Source organism: Amia ocellicauda, chromosome 5 (genome assembly GCF_036373705.1).
Source record: "Amia ocellicauda isolate fAmiCal2 chromosome 5, fAmiCal2.hap1, whole genome shotgun sequence".
NCBI lineage: Eukaryota > Metazoa > Chordata > Actinopteri > Amiiformes > Amiidae > Amia > Amia ocellicauda.
Genome location: NC_089854.1, coordinates 9,836,584 through 9,857,095, shown reverse-complemented (window position 1 = coordinate 9,857,095; position 20,512 = coordinate 9,836,584). Strand labels below are relative to the sequence as shown.

General features: G+C 39.4%; 1 protein-coding gene across 1 annotated transcript in view; it reads left to right on the top strand.

The window, feature by feature from the left end:
* Positions 1 to 365: 365 nt before the first annotated feature.
* LOC136749384 (serine-rich adhesin for platelets) overlaps positions 366 to 20,512 on the top strand; it is a 30,465-nt gene continuing 10,318 nt past the window's right edge. Inside the window, exons 1-4 of the mRNA XM_066703640.1 lie at positions 366 to 605; positions 16,933 to 17,037; positions 17,581 to 17,858; positions 18,499 to 18,579. Of these exons, the coding sequence (XP_066559737.1) occupies positions 524 to 605; positions 16,933 to 17,037; positions 17,581 to 17,858; positions 18,499 to 18,579 (546 nt within the window). The 5' untranslated portion in view covers positions 366 to 523. The remainder of the gene's footprint in view (positions 606 to 16,932; positions 17,038 to 17,580; positions 17,859 to 18,498; positions 18,580 to 20,512) is intronic.

Here is a 20,512-nt window from a genome sequence, read left to right as displayed (position 1 = left end):
TTCTCAGGATGTTACTCCAGAATCAGTGACTATTTCATTACATTCTTTATTTATATATTTTACATTTGCCAGTAAGATAAAACAAATGACAACAAAGCCAAAAGTACAACAGGGGATCAAAGAGCATCTGCACATCAATAATCTCATATACTGTACATGCATCTCTCTCTCTCTCTCTCTCTCTCTCTCACACACACACACACAAACACAAACACACACTGAAAAGCACTATGGCTCTCCAGCCCATGCGAGGGACAGCTGCCAGATCCCAGTCACAAAGGGTTAAAGCAGCCAGTGAGAAAAGGGGTGTGGAAGTCAGGGCGAGCAATGAGGGGCTGTATAAAACTGTCATCTTATACCGAGGCTGTAGGCACTGCGTTATCCAGCCAGCCTGAAGGAAACCCCCAGCCCAGCACAGCTGCATGCTCAGTCACAATCAGAGGAAACACTTCGCTTGGATCTCCAGTAGCCCACAGTCCTCCCAGTTCACACCACACACAGACGGTTGCGCTCACAGAGACGGATGTCTGCGCTAAGAGGGAGAATGAATGAATCCACAGGGAAGCTGGCTTTAGCCTCAGCTCTGCTTGCACTCCTCCTGCTAGGTGAGTACTGCTTCTTACCTGCCTTTGTAAGCCAATGCCGGCACTGTTTTAATGGTTTCTGAAAAGTCAAACAACAACTGAATGCATGCTCGTTTTCTCAGAGGGGAGTTTGGGGATTTAACCCTTCCAAGCTATAAGGTACCTGGTCATGGATGGTTGAATATGTGTATGAGAAGTGTGCCACTTTACTACAGCTATCAAATTATGCATTTTAGTCCATTTTTGATTTCAAGATTGCAAAGATTCAGTCTTTCCTGATAAGGTTCTGTACATTATTAATAAGATCACTATATCAGTGACTACCTTAGGAGGAGGGAAAAAAAGTGTTCTGTGTTGTATTACATATATTGGCAATGGGTTTGTATTAGTGGATGGAGAAAAAAAAAAAAAACCTGAGGCAAGTAGTTTTCATTGAAAAGTTTAATATGGAGTTTAATTATCAACCTGACTCTATGCTGAGCTGAGGATCTGAAGTTCAAATAGGGAAAATGTCCACATGTATGTTTATAAAGGAGTTGTGCTTCCTTCCAATTATTCTGTCTGCACTGGGAAAGATGCATGTAAAATTAGTTAGTGGAGGGTTGTATAAGGCGAGGAAGCTCGAGGTGGGGAAGTGGCCGTATTTCTGTCGATTCAGCGGGGATTAAATTAAGGCTTGGGTGACGCCCATTGGGTGAGACGATCTCTAAAACCTTACAGCTGGAAGGTAATCTCGCTGCACATTTTACAGCTCAACTATTTGGGTCTTGGAAATTATAGGGCGAGGCACGTTTTGGAAGGAGACTTAAAGCAGGATTTCACAAGCTGTTGGAAGCGATGTGGAACAGATAGGACTACTTGACCAAGAGACCAAGATACGCTGGTATTAAAAACTGGCAGAGTCCAGCTCACTAACAGCCGTGCACAGATAAAATTAGAACGGCTACTGACATTAAGATCGAATGCTGTTTAATAAGCATTTCTTAATAGGATAGCACTTCTACTGCCACATACATATACACAAATATCAACATTATATACACAAATGTGTTGTTAATATGTGCATAAAGATACACACAAAAACATGAAGTATATATCATATCAAATATTTTATCAATAATTGTACAGCAATCCACAGTAATGCTACATCTACATTTTACCCTAAAGTTATACAATCACAGTAAGATACACAATGAATCATACAAAATATTTTCTAAAATAAGTACCTAAGACAAGAACATTCCTCATTTACAAGCTCTTCCTCGTGAATTATAAACTTTATTAAATACAAAACACACTTTCTAAACCTTTAAATCTTATATTGGTCCCCTGTTATCAATACCCAAATAATGCATGCAGAGAGATTTCAGACAACTGTCAACATGTGAAGGTCTGGTATCTAGACCGTTTGGGCAAACTTTCCTTCGTTACAATGAGATGAAAAGCAGTCACAATGATTACATGATATACAAGAAATGCAACAATCCCAGTTCCTGTGAAAACAGAGGGTTTCAATAGAGCAGAACATCAATCATGGTGTAACACCTTCCATTCATGCTTTGGAATACCAAAGGACAGGACTTCCCTTTTGCGCTTTTAACCCCCTTACAACACCCCCACAACTAATCAAATGGCTGCTTGCACCTTGATGCCATTTTCACCCCATTGTGAGAGAAAGGGGGGAAAGGGTTAACAAATGGGTAAAATACATTTTAAAAAGTCAGAAATTATAGGAATACCCAAGCTGAAGATTCCTAAAATTGCAGTTTAAAGAGAGATCCTTGATAAATATGGCTAATTTGTCTGAAGCACTGGTTATGGTTGCTGTATATAAAGAGAAGCCATTTTCAGAGGAGACAATATTGGGGGGGCAAATCAGTTGGGCTCACTTGAAGACCTCAACAGGGTCATTATTTTGCAACATAATTAATAATTTCTTCTAAGTGGTTTCAAGTCCTGAAAGAACAGCTCATGTCTTGTGTTGTGAGTTAATAGTTTCAGACAGGGTTTAATTGATGACACGGTAGATTTAGCAAAAATGACGTTATCTAGGCTGTGAAAGAAAGCAGCTGACCCGGGTTGAAACATACTCTTGTATTGGAAACAGCCTTCGCAAAGACAAGACCAAAATTTGTGGTTGATACATTTCAACCGTTAACAAATCAATTTTCATTATGTTAGATTTATAACTGGGGTCACAATACATTCAAGGGTGCTCTGAATGCTTATTAATTCCTAACATTTCAAACACACATGCAAAATGACTGCACTGTTTCTATACTTAACAATACAATACAATTACATTGTAATATTAAACAGTATGACTCACATGCATGGAATATAGTGGTCAATCTGATAAAATAATCAATTCAGCATGAAACATCCATTCCCAATGGAAAGGTGCGAGTTTGGGCCAGATTAATGATCGTTTTAGTGATCCTTGTGACCTGTGAAATGTTAGTGCTGCCACACCTCTCCAAAGGACATAGTTTCCCTTCTCATTAAAGACTGGGCAGCTTGTTTCAGGAGTTTCCACTCTGAACCATGCAGTCTGAAACTGACAGCTAGTCATGAACAAAACCAGACGTCTTTAAGTGGCGTCAATGACTCCCTGCTCCCTCCTGCTGACTGTCACCGAGCCCACGCTCCGGGCACAAACAATGTATTTATTTTTGTGTGGCCGTAAGTAGCTAAGTGTGAGGTGAATAAATGGATAAATATATAAATAAATATCATAAGAAACTGTATAGTTTTTCCTTACTTTGAATTGCCATGTTTTGACACACACATATATATGTATACACATAAGATGAGCTACACAAATCTCCTTTTCAGGATGATTTATATGCAGAAGAAAGCTATTTAGAGGCAGTTTAATGTGATGCTGTTTAATCAAGATTTCCAAGCATTCCAGCAGTGGTGAAATCTGTTACACATGTAAGCCAAAAATGCCTCTGCAGGATTAGTCACAATATGATATCATTCCTAATCCAGCCTAGATTTACTTGTCTAAACCGACGTGAGCCCTCATTCGTTTATTGCGGTTTCTGATACACTTCACTGAAAAGGAAAAACTATTGCTATCCCATTAACGGCTCTGTTTTTATAGCTGCTTGAGCTACTGTGGAGCTCCATTGCAAACGAGCAGGCAGCACAGCCCAGGCAGGAGCTGGGTGTGGTTAGCGAGGTGTCTCTCAGTGGAGAGCGTGGAAACTGTGAACCAGAAAATTCTACTCCGGCAGGAAGAAAGTCTCCTTGTCTGGCCTGTTTCCCTGTCCCTCATGAATACTAACACACACTATGATTTTCACATGTGCATAATCAGCACTGACTAAAATCAGAATCCAAGCCTTCACAGAGACACTTCTAAGTGCAACTTAGCCAAACACCCACCCACAACAGCATGTAAAACATTTATACAAAAAGGGCGGGGGGGGAAGCATAGACAACAAACCAATTCATATGTGCTCGGTTGTGTTCCCTACTTCTGTAACCATACAAATAGTGTCTTAACAAATGCAACGTAGTTCAGAAATGACAACTGTGGAATTAGAAAGGAAACTTAATCCCCAGAGTCAAGCACAGACTGCAGCAATTCATTCTTGCCTCAAACAGGACTCTGTCCAGTCAGGAACAAACAAATCAGACACTTACAAGTCCTTTCCTCCTTTTTCTGAACACTAAACTGAAATGACAAAAATGTCTATTTATATCAAATTTATATATCAGAATAATAACACTCAAACTTCTTACATCTTGAAAGCTTTTTTTTAAATCAATATATTTTTTTGAAAAAGGAAGTAAAAAGACAAAATCAGAAGGCATAATTCTTTTACAAGTATTAATCATTTGGCAAAATAGCCTTGTAAAGCACAGGCTGGCAGCCCTGAAAAAAAATAGTTCATCCAAAACCATTGCTGTGCTCTTTTCACTCTCAAATCCTTTGGCACAACAATGCAGTTTGACAGCTGTTATCGTTGTTTATAAGGGATTTGTTCATCTGTTCAGTTTATTTCTATCTATCTATCTATTCATCCAACAATCAGTTCAACAAGGGCCGCTAACAATCGATAGATATTTATTTCTATTTACTGATCAGTTCCAGGCAACAATAAGTATGAAAAGTAAAATTTACAACACATGTTGATGGCTTTGTGTTCCTTGACAATGCTCAAATCTTAGGGTCAAAAAGTAGGAACAGGTACAATAAAAGATGGTACCACATTAACATCGGAGACTATATCATGTGTAAAAAAGAGAAGGTGCAGGTCTCTATACTAATGTAAACTTTAAAACACGTAGGCAAACCTAATTATCGATATGTAAACAGCACCATATGAATGATATCTACGGATTAAGAGCAATATGTATTAAAACAACATTTTTTAGTGCTCAAAAATCTCTAGAAAATCGACTGCACTAATTTTATCTAACTTTTATTATTATATATAGTGTATTGCAAAAACGTTTTATTCAAGCACTAAAGAAAAGTTGCCAGAGACAGTCTACAATCTACAACAGACTGGGAAAGAATTATGCATTTGTTCCCTCCAAGATGGTTTACAAGGAGATCCTGGTGGGGTATAAAATGTTTCTGAAAAGAGAAAGATCTTATGTAAACAGTGTATGATTTTAGCCTCAAGGAAGAAACATTTCAAAGGCCCTGGCTGTGCACTCATTCTGCAAACTGAAGTTGCTACAGGCAGCTTGGAATAATTGCTCCCGATAATTAATGCTGTGCAACAAACTAAATGTTCAGGCTTCGTGCGCCTAATTGAAAACACATTACATTACATCCTTTTCCTGCTTTGGATGCTATTGGAACTTTCTCATAGTTTCTTTTCCTGTAGCAGAGAAATCGAGAGTCTACAATTGTCCATCAGGCAGACAGGGGGTCAAGACAGAGGTCAAAAACGTATAGCAAAAAAAAAAAAAACGTCCATACCTTTATCCCACAGAAGAGCATTAGCTCTGTGGTTTTCAGCTACATCCTTGTAAAAAAAAAAAAAAAAAAAAAAACATGAGCTAAAGAAAATTGGCTTTAAAAAAAGGCGGTACACATACATTCCTGACTCAACAGAGCAAAATCCTAAGTGATGCTGTCGGAAAGGGAGTTCCCCCAATGTAGAAGGACAGCTGGATGATTTCAGCCCCTTATTCACTAATCAATTTATACCTTCCCACATACTCATATTGCACTACAGACCAACCCCACACCCATATCCTGTCTGCATACAGTGGGAGGAAAATGTATTTGATCCCCTGCTGATTTTGTACGTTTGCCCACTGACAAACAAATGATCAGTCTATAATTTTAATGGTAGATGTATTTTAACAGTGAGAGACAGAATAACAACAAAAAAATCCAGAAAAACGCATTTCAAAAAAGTTATACATTGATTTGCATGTTAATGAGTGAAATAAGTATTTGATCCCTTCAACTTAGTACTTGGTGGCAAAACCCTTGTTGGCAATCACAGAGGTCAGATGTTTCTTGCAGTTGGCCACCAGGTTTGGACACATCTCAGGAGGGATTTTGTCCCACTCCTCTTTGCAGATCCTCTCCAAGTTATTAAGGTTTCGAGGCTGACGTTTGGCAACTCGAACCTTCAGCTCCCTCCACAGATTTTCTATGGGATTAAGGTCTGGAGACTGGCTAGGCCACTCCAGGACCTTCATGTGCTTCTTCTTGAGCCACTCCTTTGTTGCCTTGGCTGTGTGTTTTGAGTCATTGTCATGCTGGAATACCCATCCACGACCCATTTTCAATGCCCTGGCTGAGGGAAGGAGGTTCTCACCCAAGATTTGACGGAACATGGCCCCGTCCATCGTCCCTTTGATGCGGTGCAGTTGTCCTGTCCCCTTAGCAGAAAAACACCCCCAAAGCATAATGTTTCCTCCTCCATGTTTGACGGTGGGGATGGTGTTCTTGGGGTCATAGGCAGCATTCCTCCTCCTCCAAACATGGCGAGTTGAGTTGATACCAAAGAGCTCGATTTTGGTCTCATCTGACCACAACACTTTCACCCAGTTCTCCTCTGAATCATTCAGATGTTCATTGGCAAACTTCAGACGGGCCTGTACATGTGCTTTCTTGAGCAGGGGGACCTTGCGGGCGCTGCAGGATTTCAGTCCTTCACGGCATAGTGTGTTACCAATTGTTTTCTTGGTGACTATGGTCCCAGCTGCCTTGAGATCCTCCAGTGTAGTTCTGGGCTGATTCCTCACCGTTCTCATGATCATTGAAACTCCACGAGGTGAGATCTTGCATGGAGCCCCAGACCGAGGGAGACTGACAGTTATTTTGTGTTTCTTCCATTTGCGGATAATCGCACCAACTGTTGTCACCTTCTCACCAAGCTGCTTGGCGATGGTCTTGTAGCCCATTCCAGCCTTGTGTAGGTCTACAATCTTGTCCCTGACATCCTTGGACAGCTCTTTGGTCTTGGCCATGGTGGAGAGTTTGGAATCTGATTGATTGATTGCTTCTGTGGACAGGTGTCTTTTATACAGGTAACGAGCTGAGATTAGGAGCAGTCCCTTTAAGAGAGTGCTCCTAATCTCAGCTCGTTACCTGTATAAAAGACACCTGGGAGCCAGAAATCTTGCTGATTGATAGGGGGTCAAATACTTATTTCCCTCATTAACATGCAAATCAATTTATAACTTTTTTGAAATGCGTTTTTCTGGATTTTTTTTTGCTGTTATTCTGTCTCTCACTGTTAAAATACACCTACCATTAAAATTATAGACTGATCATTTCTTTGTCAGTGGGCAAACGTACAAAAAAATCAGCAGGGGATCAAATACTTTTTTCCCTCACTGTACATGCATGTGAAAAATTCATTTTGGATTAATTACAAGTAGTCAATATGATTTCTTTCTTGTTAACCCCAAAACACAAAGCATATGCAGATACAAGCATCTGTATTGAGTCTTGGGACCCCAGCCTGGAGAAGGAGCAAACTGAAAAAGAAAAATGTAATTATTTAGTTTCAAGTTCAGCTCTGATTAAACATGTTAGAGAAGGGCTTGTGGCTTAAAAGTACTGAGGACTGATTGGTTATGATGTAGACTGTAGATGAGATATCTGTTAGGTGCTTGTGAAAATTCTGCTTTCTTTGCAAGCAGAGCTGCTGTCTGTGGCCGCTGGCCTGTGCGGTTGTGTTGCGGAGAGAAGCGTGTTTACAGGCTTAGACGCTTAGAGCCATCAATCATCACAGAACATCGTTCCTCTGTGGCAAAGGGATTTTCCACACAAACTATACCCAATCACTGACATAAGGGTTTTTGCACAAGATATCAGCAAAAAGAAATCTGAAAGAATGTAGGAACTCAAAATGCTACACGAAAAGAGGTATGGAAATTAGGTGGTGTGAGATATTCTGGGTGTTGCATTGTTAAAGAAGTGGCTTTTGGTTTACCATGACATCAGCTCAGTCAATAATCAGCATAGCCAAGTCTACCCAAGCGCAGGGGTTAGACTGCCACACACTCCCTGTGCATTCCGCAGCATGCGTTCTCTAGAGATTAGAAACGAGAGAACTTCCAGACTTTGTTTTGCACCCGTCATTTAGCAGAATCTGGTGGGAAAATCTGGGGAAGGGAAGCGGGGCTGTTTAATTAACCATCTGGAGGTGCACTCCAGCCTGGGAGGGTGACTGTGGAGACTCCCAAGCCTCATTCGGCCCATCCCCAGCCGGTGATGTCAGGTCTCTTCTCAGACTGAGAGCAGAGAATGAACTCAATGTAGGTACTAGCATCTGTTCACTGGGAGGAATCTCTATCGGCATGAGGTCATATTATTGGTCTCGCAAAAAAAGAAAAGACAAGATCTGCTAGAACGTTTTAGTTTTTTTTATTATCTCCATGCCGCTTGTTTATGTTATTCTGTTCCTGCACTTATCCGTGATGCCGGGAATCACTGGAAAGAAAAAAGGTCCATCTAAAGCGAAAAGAAAAGGGGGTTGCTGGATGAGGGAAAGTGGAAAGGAGGGTCTTTGAGTGGAGAGAGAAATGGAGAGAGAAAAGCAAAATAAATTCATAACACCATTCACAACTGCCTGGGCATAGGAAACGATGTAAAGGTAAATTGGGTATTAAAGGGAAATTACAAGACAGACAAAATCCTTGCTCATATTTTTGACATCATATTCTTAGTGGGTCAGCTGAGTTTAGCTGCATTTTATCAATTACTACAACAAAACGCCAAAAGCCATCAAAACAAGGGTGTTTCTTTGTCCCTCTGAGCATTTAGGCAAACATTTCAATGACATGAGATTCAGGTTTTTTGTCATTTATAAGGATCCCAAAGCTCTTTACAATAACACTCCAGCTGAACCACTAAAATCACTTTTATGGTGGGAAGTGATTTTATTACAATGTGCCTGTACAGCTTGCAATAGAGACTCTGTCTTACCAATTGGGATTTTTTCTTGTATCTTATTAAGGTGACAGTATTTCTGCAGGAGCATAAGACTGTGATCAAAGCACTCTAAGACCCCTATGATGGGGTGTTATACATCGTATGATAGCCAGCCACAAGTGGATTGAGAATTGTGTGCAATTATTTCAATGGAGCCTTATGCCAAGATAAGATATGCTAATATATCAAGCAGAACTCTCAAACTAAAACAGACAGTAGCTAGGGCTGGTGTGTGTTTATTTACTGCTTAAAAGGGCTGGACTACAATGTGCCACATGTGGTGATACTGTGGAACAAACAAATGATCTCTTCTTGCTTGTACAAATCTGGCGACCACATTTTACAAGTCTGAAAACTGGCTGCTCCAGCATGCAATGAGGTAATCTTTCCCCTTCCAACATGACATCACTGCCATGAGACCATGAAATATAGCCCACAATTAGAAGATGTGTTGCATAAGTCTGTAGTTTACGTCTCTAAGTATAGAAAAAGATAATGTGGTAAATTCAGTTGAACACTAACATCATTATAACCAATCACCTTATTAGAAAAGTAATAGAAATCACAATCTGCACACACAAACATAACTTTGCAGCTTGTTGCAGTGCCTTTATTTCACACAGCGTGGAGAGTATATCAGTATTGAGCATACAGAGAAACTCTCACTCCAGAAGCCAGAGATACTTATTCACAGAAGTGAACAAAAATTTGGTTATAAAACTGTTATTCTTATGCGTGCTAGCAGAAGATAGTTCCCAATACCGGGTGCACAGTTGTTTATGAATAAATAAGGTAATGTTGAAACTTAAACAACAACATGAGTTTGCAAAATACAGTTTCCCCACCCTGTTCATTTGATAATATGGCAGAAGTCCAGGTATGCCCTGACCCAAAACATATCTCCATGACCCTTAACAGCCTTTTTTCCTTGAAAGTGAGCATTTCAAAACTTTCCTTCCACACTAGGATGTTGAGCGAATTATATTTTGCAAACTCATGTTGTTAAGTTTTAACATCCCCTAATATATACATAAACAACTGTGCACCCAATATTGGTAATTATTTTCTGCCAGCATGCATAAAAGGATGATGTAAGTTTTTCTTCCACAAAGCTGAAGCTGAAGTGTAAATGGGGAATTTACAAATATTTAAATTTGAAGTTGTTCTGAAAGTAAAGTAACAGAAACATATGCTGAATCTGGATACAGCTACTTTTCATTGTACTACAGTACCAAGTATACAATATATGATTTCAAAGATCATTGATCATGTTGCCATTAAATAAAACTCACATCTCTCTCTCTTTCCCGCTCTCTCTTCCTCAGAGAGAGCAGGGCTCAAGGAGACGCCAGAGGGAAAGGGCAGCTGAGGATTAGAAAGGGTGAAGGCCATGCCATGACTGATTTTCACGAGGGAGCAAAAGTTCTTTAATTAAAGGCAGCAAAGAGACTAAAAACACACTTCGATAAATCCATCTTAAAGCACAAACACTACAGTTTGAGCTGGCATTACTAGAAAACACAGTCACAAAACACTGCATTATTCACTTCTCCATCATCCTTTTTTTCTTTTCGAGGCTGCTATAACATCTTATTTGTTATGATGGTAAACGAAAGTGCTATGGCAACAGTACTAATAACACAAATGAGTGTTGAGTGCTGTTACGCAGTCCTTGTCTATTCTTCAAAAATACTAATTGAGGAACGTCTGCTTTGTAAGGGTGGATGTGTGAGACTTGCACAATAGATGTGTGTCACAATTAGTGTCTGTTTTGGTGCCATTGGATACAATCTCCCTTCCAAAACACAGAAAAACACACAGGTAATGAATGTTTATCGTCTAACAGTATATAGTATGACGATTTTGCTATCTATAGCAATATCAATAAATTTATAACCTATTAATCTGTTTTTAGAGTGGCAGATCATGATCACACACACCCCACAGACTCCAATGGGGATTTAAAAATGGCACAAATAAAAGATGTATAACAGATATATTAAAAGCTTTTTTAACTGTGTACAAAATGAAAGTGCCCATCAACAATGAGAGACTCCTGGTCTCCTTGTAAAAACACCATTTCAGGCATGGAGGATATTCTTATTTGTGGCCAGAGTCTGTTAGACTGAAAATGAGGACCTGATTTCCACAGGGACTATTCTACAAATATCTTTGCATCCTCTGTCTGAGACACAGAAATAAACCCTGTCACAGATGACAAAGAACAGAAGCAGGCATTGTGTGTGTGGTTGTTGGGCATGACACAGAAAACTTAAATTTTGTCCTTATTAACTGAACTCCAAAGGACTCATGAGATGCTATGAAACTAAAAAGTAAAACCACAAATATTTATTATCCCCCCTGAATTTATACATTCTTTATGTCATAACTATGAACCCTGGAGAGAAGAGAATAGGAAGCCTCTTAATGAGCCCCTGTGAAAATACCTTACAAGAAACGCTACACAGGGGTTAGTATGTGTGTGTCTGAGTAAGCTGAGGTGGAGAAAGCAGGGGATTGTTGGTTTATGTTTGGCAGAGTGCTGTGCATACTTGTTCCCAATTATTATAATTTTGTCAAATGTTTTTAGTCCAACAACAGCCAGAAACGGGGTTTATTAACACAGTAAAAGCTGAAGGGTTTATGCCCAGTCGAGGCCATTAAAAATATATGACCTGCCATTCACAACGTCCAACACATTAATCCTGTTCTCATGGAAAAGTATGTTAATACAAAAAAAAATGCAACCAAATACATACAGGCGTTCACCAGTTGTCATGAGTACAGATCTATATGGATAGTGCATAGGGTTAAGATGAAGCAGGCGTCCACCATCTTTCCACACCCAAGTAACTCTGTTGGGTCACTCAGTCAGTGGCATTTAATAACAAATTACACCCCAACAGTTGATAAAAAAGATTTAACAGTAAGGTTCCCATATCATGTAGGCTTATCTTTAAACAAAATTCAGTAATATGAACTTGAGCAAATATTCAACAGCAAGACCACAATATGAAAAAAGAAACACATATGATACAATGATAAATTGCAGATTTTGAAAATAGCATTGTTGTTCTCTGAGAAGGCTAGTCTACAGTTATCTGAGCAGAAAACCAAGATTTTTTTCTGATCACTCATAAAATGTCACCAGTATACAGATATTTAACTGATTGTTGTTTTCATATACACTGATATCTCACTTATGGGCGCACTACCCATATGTATAGATCAGTGGTCATGATGGTGGCAAAGGGTCTCTATTAAAATTAGTCTCCACTGCAACTTGAAGGCAACAGAATAATCAAGACTTCTGTGATTGGCCCATTTTTACTATCTCCATGTTAATTTCTTGTGCACCTGGCACAGAGTCTGAGTGACTAGCTGTTTATTAAACTAAAATGCCTACAAACTGTGGTCAGGAGACGGTTAATAAGCATTCTGTTATAAATCCAAGTACATGTTTAAGATGGTTTTGTTTTGTTGGTCTCTTTTGAGCCATTTGCTTACTCTGCAAAGTTTCCAGCATGTATTCCAATTTGTCTCCCCATTACCGTGCCCCTTTCATGTGTAAATAAAGAAGTGAATAGTATTCATTCCCACTGACTGCATGGCCATTTCCATTCAGACCTGGATAATATATAACTACTTGTTTTCAGGTCTGCAACCAAGACATGTCACTCCCTAACTGACTTCTTTACTGGGGTTTCTGCAAGTCAGCATAGTTTTCTACCCTCCATGTCGTGCTGCTGCCTGCTGGACCATACACAGTTTAATACACAGCTATGTAAGGGGTGCCACTTAAGACTACTAGCTCAGTCAGTCATGTGAGCTCACCCACACACAGCCCAGACAGCTATTTCCGCCATCAGAGTATTGCAGTAGCACGTTAACCCTCGACAGCATGTCTCTAAGCCTGGGCTTAAGAAAAGATGTCTCTTTGTCCATGCCTTCCTCCCGGCAAAACATTAGATCTTTGTAAAGCACCGCTAGTGATCTACTGTCATACATATTTTATCAGCATCTGCTTGGAAACCAAAGAGCACAGCTTCCCAGAACTGGATTTTGCTTCTGGTTTCTTATTCAATTATAGAGAAATCATCCACATGTCCTGCTTGGGGGGTTGTTGTTCTTCATAATGTTGTTAAGTGCAGATGAACAGAAACATCATTTTCAGTGTTTAAAAGGAAAATAAATGAACGAAAACATTGTCGTCTAAAAGGGCTAGTCATGTTTCTGTACACCATGCACACACAATATCTATATCCTTTTCACTGCACATTCTTTTTCAAAACTTGAAGACTGCATGAATGTTCTGTTTGTACCTCTTGGCAATATTATCATCTTCAGTCCTTGTTTTTAATTTTGCGTTTACGTACCAGAAGTAAAATACCCAACACAGGAAGAACGTGATTAAACAAAGACATTCACAGTCAGCTCACAGGACATTCAAAACAAGCATTACAAAGTGTTTTGTTTCCTCACTGTAAAAAAATATATTTAATTAAACATCACCACAATAATAATGCTTATTTCACTACTTTTCCATTTTGCACTTTTGGGCCTGGACAGTCAATATGATCGTTTCCAAGATCGGCACAGTGCAATCAGCAAAATAGGGCAGAGAAAAGTGGAAGACCAAGTTTCTGTTTCCCCCAAAAAACGAAGACTCTGGCCATGAAGCAAACATTAATAAAATGTACTATTGAGCAAGACACTTTTCTCCATTTCACCTGAACATTCACAGAGCAGTTACTTACATGTTCTTTTACAATTTAGCAACATGAGAAAAAAAAGACTTCCAAGATGGAGTGTTTTAAAATGAAGGGAAACTAGACGGAAGTGCATTCTGGAGCCAGGTTGAAAATGAGATCTACACTCACCTAAAGGATTATTAGGAACACCATACTAATACTGTGTTTGACTCCCTTTCGCCTTCAGAACTGCCTTAATTCTACGTGGCATTGATTCAACAAGGTGCTGAAAGCATTCATTAGAAATGTTGGCCCATATTGATAGGATAGCATCTTGCAGTTGATGGAGATTTGTGGGATGCACATCCAGGGCACGAAGCTCCCGTTCCACCACATCCCAAAGATGCTCTATTGGGTTGAGATCTGGTGACTGTGGGGGCCAGTTTAGTACAGTGAACTCATTGTCATGTTCAAGAAACCAATTTGAAATGATTTGACCTTTGTGACATGGTGCATTATCCTGCTGGAAGTAGCCATCAGAGGATGGGTACATGGTGGTCATAAAGGGATGGACATGGTCAGAAACAATGCTCAGGTAGGCCGTGGCATTTAAACGATGCCCAATTGGCACTAAGGGGCCTAAAGTGTGCCAAGAAAACATCCCCCACACCATTACACCACCACCAGCAGCCTGCACAGTGGTAACAAGGCATGATGGATCCATGTTCTCATTCTGTTTACGCCAAATTCTGACTCTACCATCTGAATGTCTCAACAGAAATCGAGACTCATCAGACCAGGCAACATTTTTCCAGTCTTCAACTGTCCAATTTTGGTGAGCTTGTGCAAATTGTAGCCTCTTTTTCCTATTTGTAGTGGAGATGAGTGGTACCCGGTGGGGTCTTCTGCTGTTGTAGCCCATCCGCCTCAAGGTTGTACGTGTTGTGGCTTCACAAATGCTTTGCTGCATACCTCGGTTGTAACGAGTGGTTATTTCAGTCAAAGTTGCTCTTCTATCAGCTTGAATCAGTCGGCCCATTCTCCTCTGACCTCTAGCATCAACAAGGCATTTTCGCCCCCACAGGACTGCCGCATACTGGATGTTTTTCCCTTTTCACACCATTCTTTGTAAACCCTAGAAATGGTTGTGCGTGAAAATCCCAGTAACTGAGCAGATTGTGAAATACTCAGACCGGCCCGTCTGGCACCAACAACCATGCCACGCTCAAAATTCCTTAAATCACCTTTCTTTCCCATTCAGACATTCAGTTTGGAGTTCAGGAGATTGTCTTGACCAGGACCACACCCCTAAATGCATTGAAGCAACTGCCATGTGATTGGTTGGTTAGATAATTGCATTAATGAGAAATTGAACAGGTGTTCCTAATAATCCTTTAGGTGAGTGTATATTAGAGCACCAGAGCTCTGGAATGTCTGGGCACAAAGATCACAATCTCATCGCTGCAGACACAGCCATGGAGAGGGGTTAGTACTGTACCCTGTGATCAGCTCTCTGCATAGACAAACAAATCGGCATACAAATATAATAATATATATATATATATATATATATATATATTATATAGTTACTAACTCTGCATCTCCAAACATAATAATACATGTCATTAATCTTGGAGTGCAAAATGGGGATTCAAAAGGGACAGCACTGAATCTTGACCTCAAAGCCACACCAGTCTGAAAACAGTGCAGAGACCAATTTATTTTCATTCATTTGAAACTGCTTTGCAGGAGTAATGGCAAGGTGTTTCTGCGGCCATCTATCAAAATGGTTAAAGTAGATGTCCCAGGGATGGGCCTGCAACACATGTGGGAACAGCTTGTCTTTTGCCTGTTATCTCAATACTTTTAGTTCAGCATTAAACTACTTGTATATATTCTGCCAGAAAACAAGACTTACAAGAATGTCATATTTTCTCAGAATCAAAACCCACAAAACTAAGAAACCTAAAGCAAAGAAACATGTTTTATTTATTTATTTTTAACAGGTCATCTGTTTTCGCATACTTTGTTATCTGATCCAAAACGTTTCTTATTTTAGCAATAGAATCTTTCCCAGAGGGATGTTAGGGGGAGTCAGGGGTCCTGACCTTTGTGTCTGTCACAGAGCAACGTTTATTTACACAGAGCAAGGCGGGACATTATTCCACACTTAGGCTATTAATTACTTGAGCTCCTGGGCAAATAACCCTAATTGGTTTCAGGTCAGGTTATGGTGCAGCCTGTCAGTCAGAGTGCATGTTATTTTAACCTGCAGTTTGATTTAAGCAAACACCACGTATATATGATAAAATTCCACACTAATTAGTCTTCTGCAGTGGAATATTTGTTACTATGTGTCAAATTGTGTGTTGCAATTAGTTTTATGGATTTATCACCACAATACACTTCAGACAGCTTTTTAACACATGCCTCTATTAGGATCAGTATATTGAACTGTTTCACTAATGTGAAAATCACAGCCTTGTTAGCAAAAGAGTTGCAATAGGCTCTTAAATGAACAATGCTTGAGGAAGGGGGGGGACTTCATCTTCAACCTGTTCCTCAAGCTGTGAATGCTGTGAAGGCATTCTTTTAAAGCACACAGGTGGCAGATATCTGGAGGATCAAAGCCAGTCTGTGTTGTCTAAAAGTGCCATCTCACACTACAACCTTTTTTCCTCCACTTACAGAGATGACAGCACATTGTAAATCAGAAAACAATATCCTTATATATATTTTCCCTATTTTTACAAATAAAAAACATCCTATGATTTGCTCTCTCCAGGTCTCTGAGTAACATCAGTTGTGAGAATAAGCAACCAGGAAGATTGTCAAGTTGTGCATTGTCTGTTAGTTAGTGCCAGGATGGAAGTTTCCAGACCGTCGAGAGGCATGCTTGTGCTTTACCATTATGTTAAATGTGAGACATTGCATACATCTTTAATATCAAATGAAAAATAATTAATATATGGATATATTCAAATTATTAAGAAAAACATATTTTGTTTGTTTCAGTAATCATGTTACTCATTATGAATGGCACGAAAACAGGCTATGCTGAGAAGGGAGGTTTTAGAAAAGTAATGACTGCAGATGGCTCTGGTCTGAATCAAGACTATGTCATTAACCAGCTTGGACCAGCATTCCCCTGGGTTGGGTGGGCTTCAGTAAGCCTGGCTTAGGTTAGGAAAAATATCTCACATTCTGTGTTTTATCACTTGTATCTTTTTAGATGCTGTCATGTCCCAAGACCCCACTGAAACATCACCATCATTAAGCACAGCATCTCACATCTCCATTACAGTTCCAACAACAGCAGATTTAACATCAAAACCTGGTAAGTCATAACTCTCATATGTATTCCTTTGTATCCTTATACAGGACCTCGTTTCCTGCTATCATCCTTCCTTAAATGAATCTCAGGTTAAGAGAACTCATGGAGGGGCTGTCATTAAACATAAAGAATATGAGAATTGTCTCCAATAAAAAAAGCAAACTTGATATTGTTGTGTGGGGGTCATGATGTTAGAACATCAGTCTTTTAAATTGTGGGACATCTTTCCAGTACTATTTAATGACATTTATAAAAAGGTACTAGACAGCAGGTGGCCTTGGTGTATTTCAAAAGATGTGGAGCGTTCACTATTGATTCATCAATTAAGCATATCACATGTTCAGTTAAGGCAATGAGAGGTTTGTTCCAAATTATCTTTAAATTACTGAATTTACCAAAATGTAACCAGCTTAATCAATCAATCAAAAATAAATGTGACCTATAAAACATGTTAGTTTGAGGCTCAACAAAACCAGGGTTGGAGACCCCTAAAATAGACAGTACTGCGAGGCACATCTCTCATTTTTCTTTGGTAATTTTTTACAGCTGGTACTACTGCGATTCCCGATACTACTTCTCAGAGTCTCGAGAAGACAACCGTTGCAGAGACCCTAACCACAGAGGCAGTCACCACTAAAGCCCAAACTGCTGACACAACTACAACAGAGTCCAATCACACCACCGATGGAAGCAAAGCCAGTACGATGCCACCGAGTACCACCATAGCCACAACTCTCCTAAGCAGCACAGTGATCCATAGTATGACAGAAATAGATGCTCTTGGCAGCACCTCGGCCAATGTGCCCGACTCTGTGCCTTACATGGTGAGTATAAAACTCTCTTTCTATTATGGAACAAAACAAGTGGGTTAAATGATGTATGTATCTTGTAACTGTCAGACAGTGACTTCCAAGACCCTGATGAATGTTAAACCTAACCTTATTCCAGGGTATCACTAGCAGGCATGTATAACTACTAACTAGCGTCCATAGAATCAGCCCATAATCTTGAGGCCTGAGGATATTTAAACAGACAGTGCCACATGACAAACATCTTCACAACACACTGTTCTTTCATTAAAGGGCTACTTAACACAATGTTTAATTAAGCATCTTTCCTTGCTAACTTTAATCTGGTGTCTATATACTGAGCATAAATGATGGTTCTCCTTGCTAATGAATAGTTTCACTGTTACACAAATGCTGGTTTCTCCCTTAACCTTAAGCTTCAGATGCCATGTTTACAGTATCACACACAAAAAAAAGGAGCAGACCAACATTGAAAAATGTATTGTAAAGATAAAGTCAAATCCACCAACTAGGCTATTAGGCCCAGCATTCAATAGAAAGCTTTCAAACATGACTTGTAGATATTTTATGTGTATATTCTTACCATTGAAGCAGAACTAAAAGTGCATATTTCCAGTAGACAGAAAATCTAATCAGTTAGTAATTTTCTCTACAGTCTGGATTTCAGTGTGTGTCCAAGGAAGACATAAAGGACAAAGATGCAGTGAACCTGGTGATCTCTAGACCATCCAACTGTGTAAGTACTGCACAATGTGAAGTTACAATGTACATCAACAAATTAACATGACCTCTTTGTGTGTGAATTTATGAGGGTGGTATAATAGTAATCAATTTCCGAAACATTGATCCTGCAGCATTATATAATATTTGCCACAACAGAGAATATCTGCAGGCAGGTAATTCTATTTGTACACAGGGACATCAGCTGTAAAATGTCCATGCCTTTAAAATAATATTAAACAATCTACTTTGTTTTTCAAAAAAAGGAAATCCCATTCCTCACATTTTGGTCACTCCTTCTTTAGCCTAACAATACAGTCCTGGTGGCCTGTCTAATTCACAGCAAGAACAATATTAAAACATCCTCCTCCACCCCCTCCCACTCAAAATCCCGACTTCCGGACCTGTCCTGTTCACTCTTGTAAACATCTTCTGATTCTACTAGGCCTGCATCCGGAAGACTTAGCTAGTAAAACACCAAAAATAATCATGCAGGAATTGTGCCAAAGCACTGAAAATGTAACAGCTGCAATGGTGTCATGTCAACTGAGTGAAACTTCTGCTGATATTAAAACTTTGAATAAGACACTATTTGTACTTTGATTTGAGACAATATTCTCACCTAATGTGGGATAATGCATATAGTTTATGATAAAGTAATATACAATGAATTTCAGTTCATTAAATATATGTATTAAATTAAGTGAATTAGTAAATAATTGTAAAAAATTAAACATGCCAATACTTGTTTTGTCCAAGACTATATCTGCATTAACATTTATTTTTGATGTTTTAAATAATGACACTGTACCTTATTCATTTCAAACGAGACGTTTCAGATGCACCCACAGCAGTAATCAAAAAGCTTATCATTTTCATTTTACATTTTTATATTTGCATAGTTTGTGGAACACTGAATAAGTGTGAATCAGAGGTGTGTAAACTTTGATCCGCCATTCCACAGAATATTAAGTGGCAGTCAAAGATTTACACAGCCCCCATCTTAACATGTGATTATGATGGGGTTTTTTTGTACAGACTACACACAACATACAGAATTAATGATTAACAGGAAGGACTATGTTTTACCCTAGGGGGATCTGGCAATTCACTGCATGATCAAAGGTGGTAGTAAAAGGATAATGAAATACTAACACCACTGTAGAGGACAATGATGGATTACACAGTGGGGGTGCAATAATTGTGCTGGTCCAGGCCTTATCTGGACTCTACACCTTTCCAAAGGAGGAATTTCTCATTATTTAGAACCGGAGTGATTAAAATTCTTCAAATTGATCTTTGAATGAGGAGGTTAATAATAATGATAAAGGGGGGAAAGGCACATTCTGAATTTATAAAATGGTTAGTCTCCACATGAAAGGAAAACTGAGAGAGTTTCTTTAAGCCGATGCACAGCCACATTTAAAGCATAACTCTCTGGTGCATCACTATTTTGCAAAAGGGTAAGACTCTGCAAACAGAAACACAAACATGGTTGTTGGGGAGTGCTGCTATCTGGATTTCAAGAGGCGCTTAAAGAATCTGGCATTTTAAACCAAAAAGGAGTGCATTGCCATGACTGCAGCAGTTTTGGCACCCTATGATGTCCTGTGACGTATGTCCCCTCAATAAAATAGTCAGACACCTCACAGTGACACCTACACAGGCAAGCTGACTGAAAGAGAAAACTGTCTACTTGGCGATCATGTGGTGACAGTAAGGAAAATAAAACATAATACAATAATATATCCTTTTTTTAATTTTAAATCACCAAGCTGACTTGTGCCAAATATTTTCCATGTGTCCCCTAGTTAATAGCACCTAACACTGCTAGATTTAGTTCCAAAGGAAATTGCTGGTGAACAATGTCATGTATGGTGCCGGCAAGCAAGTCCTGTATCGTGTCATAGACTTGCCACCTTCACTGAGGGCTCCACCTGAGAGACAGT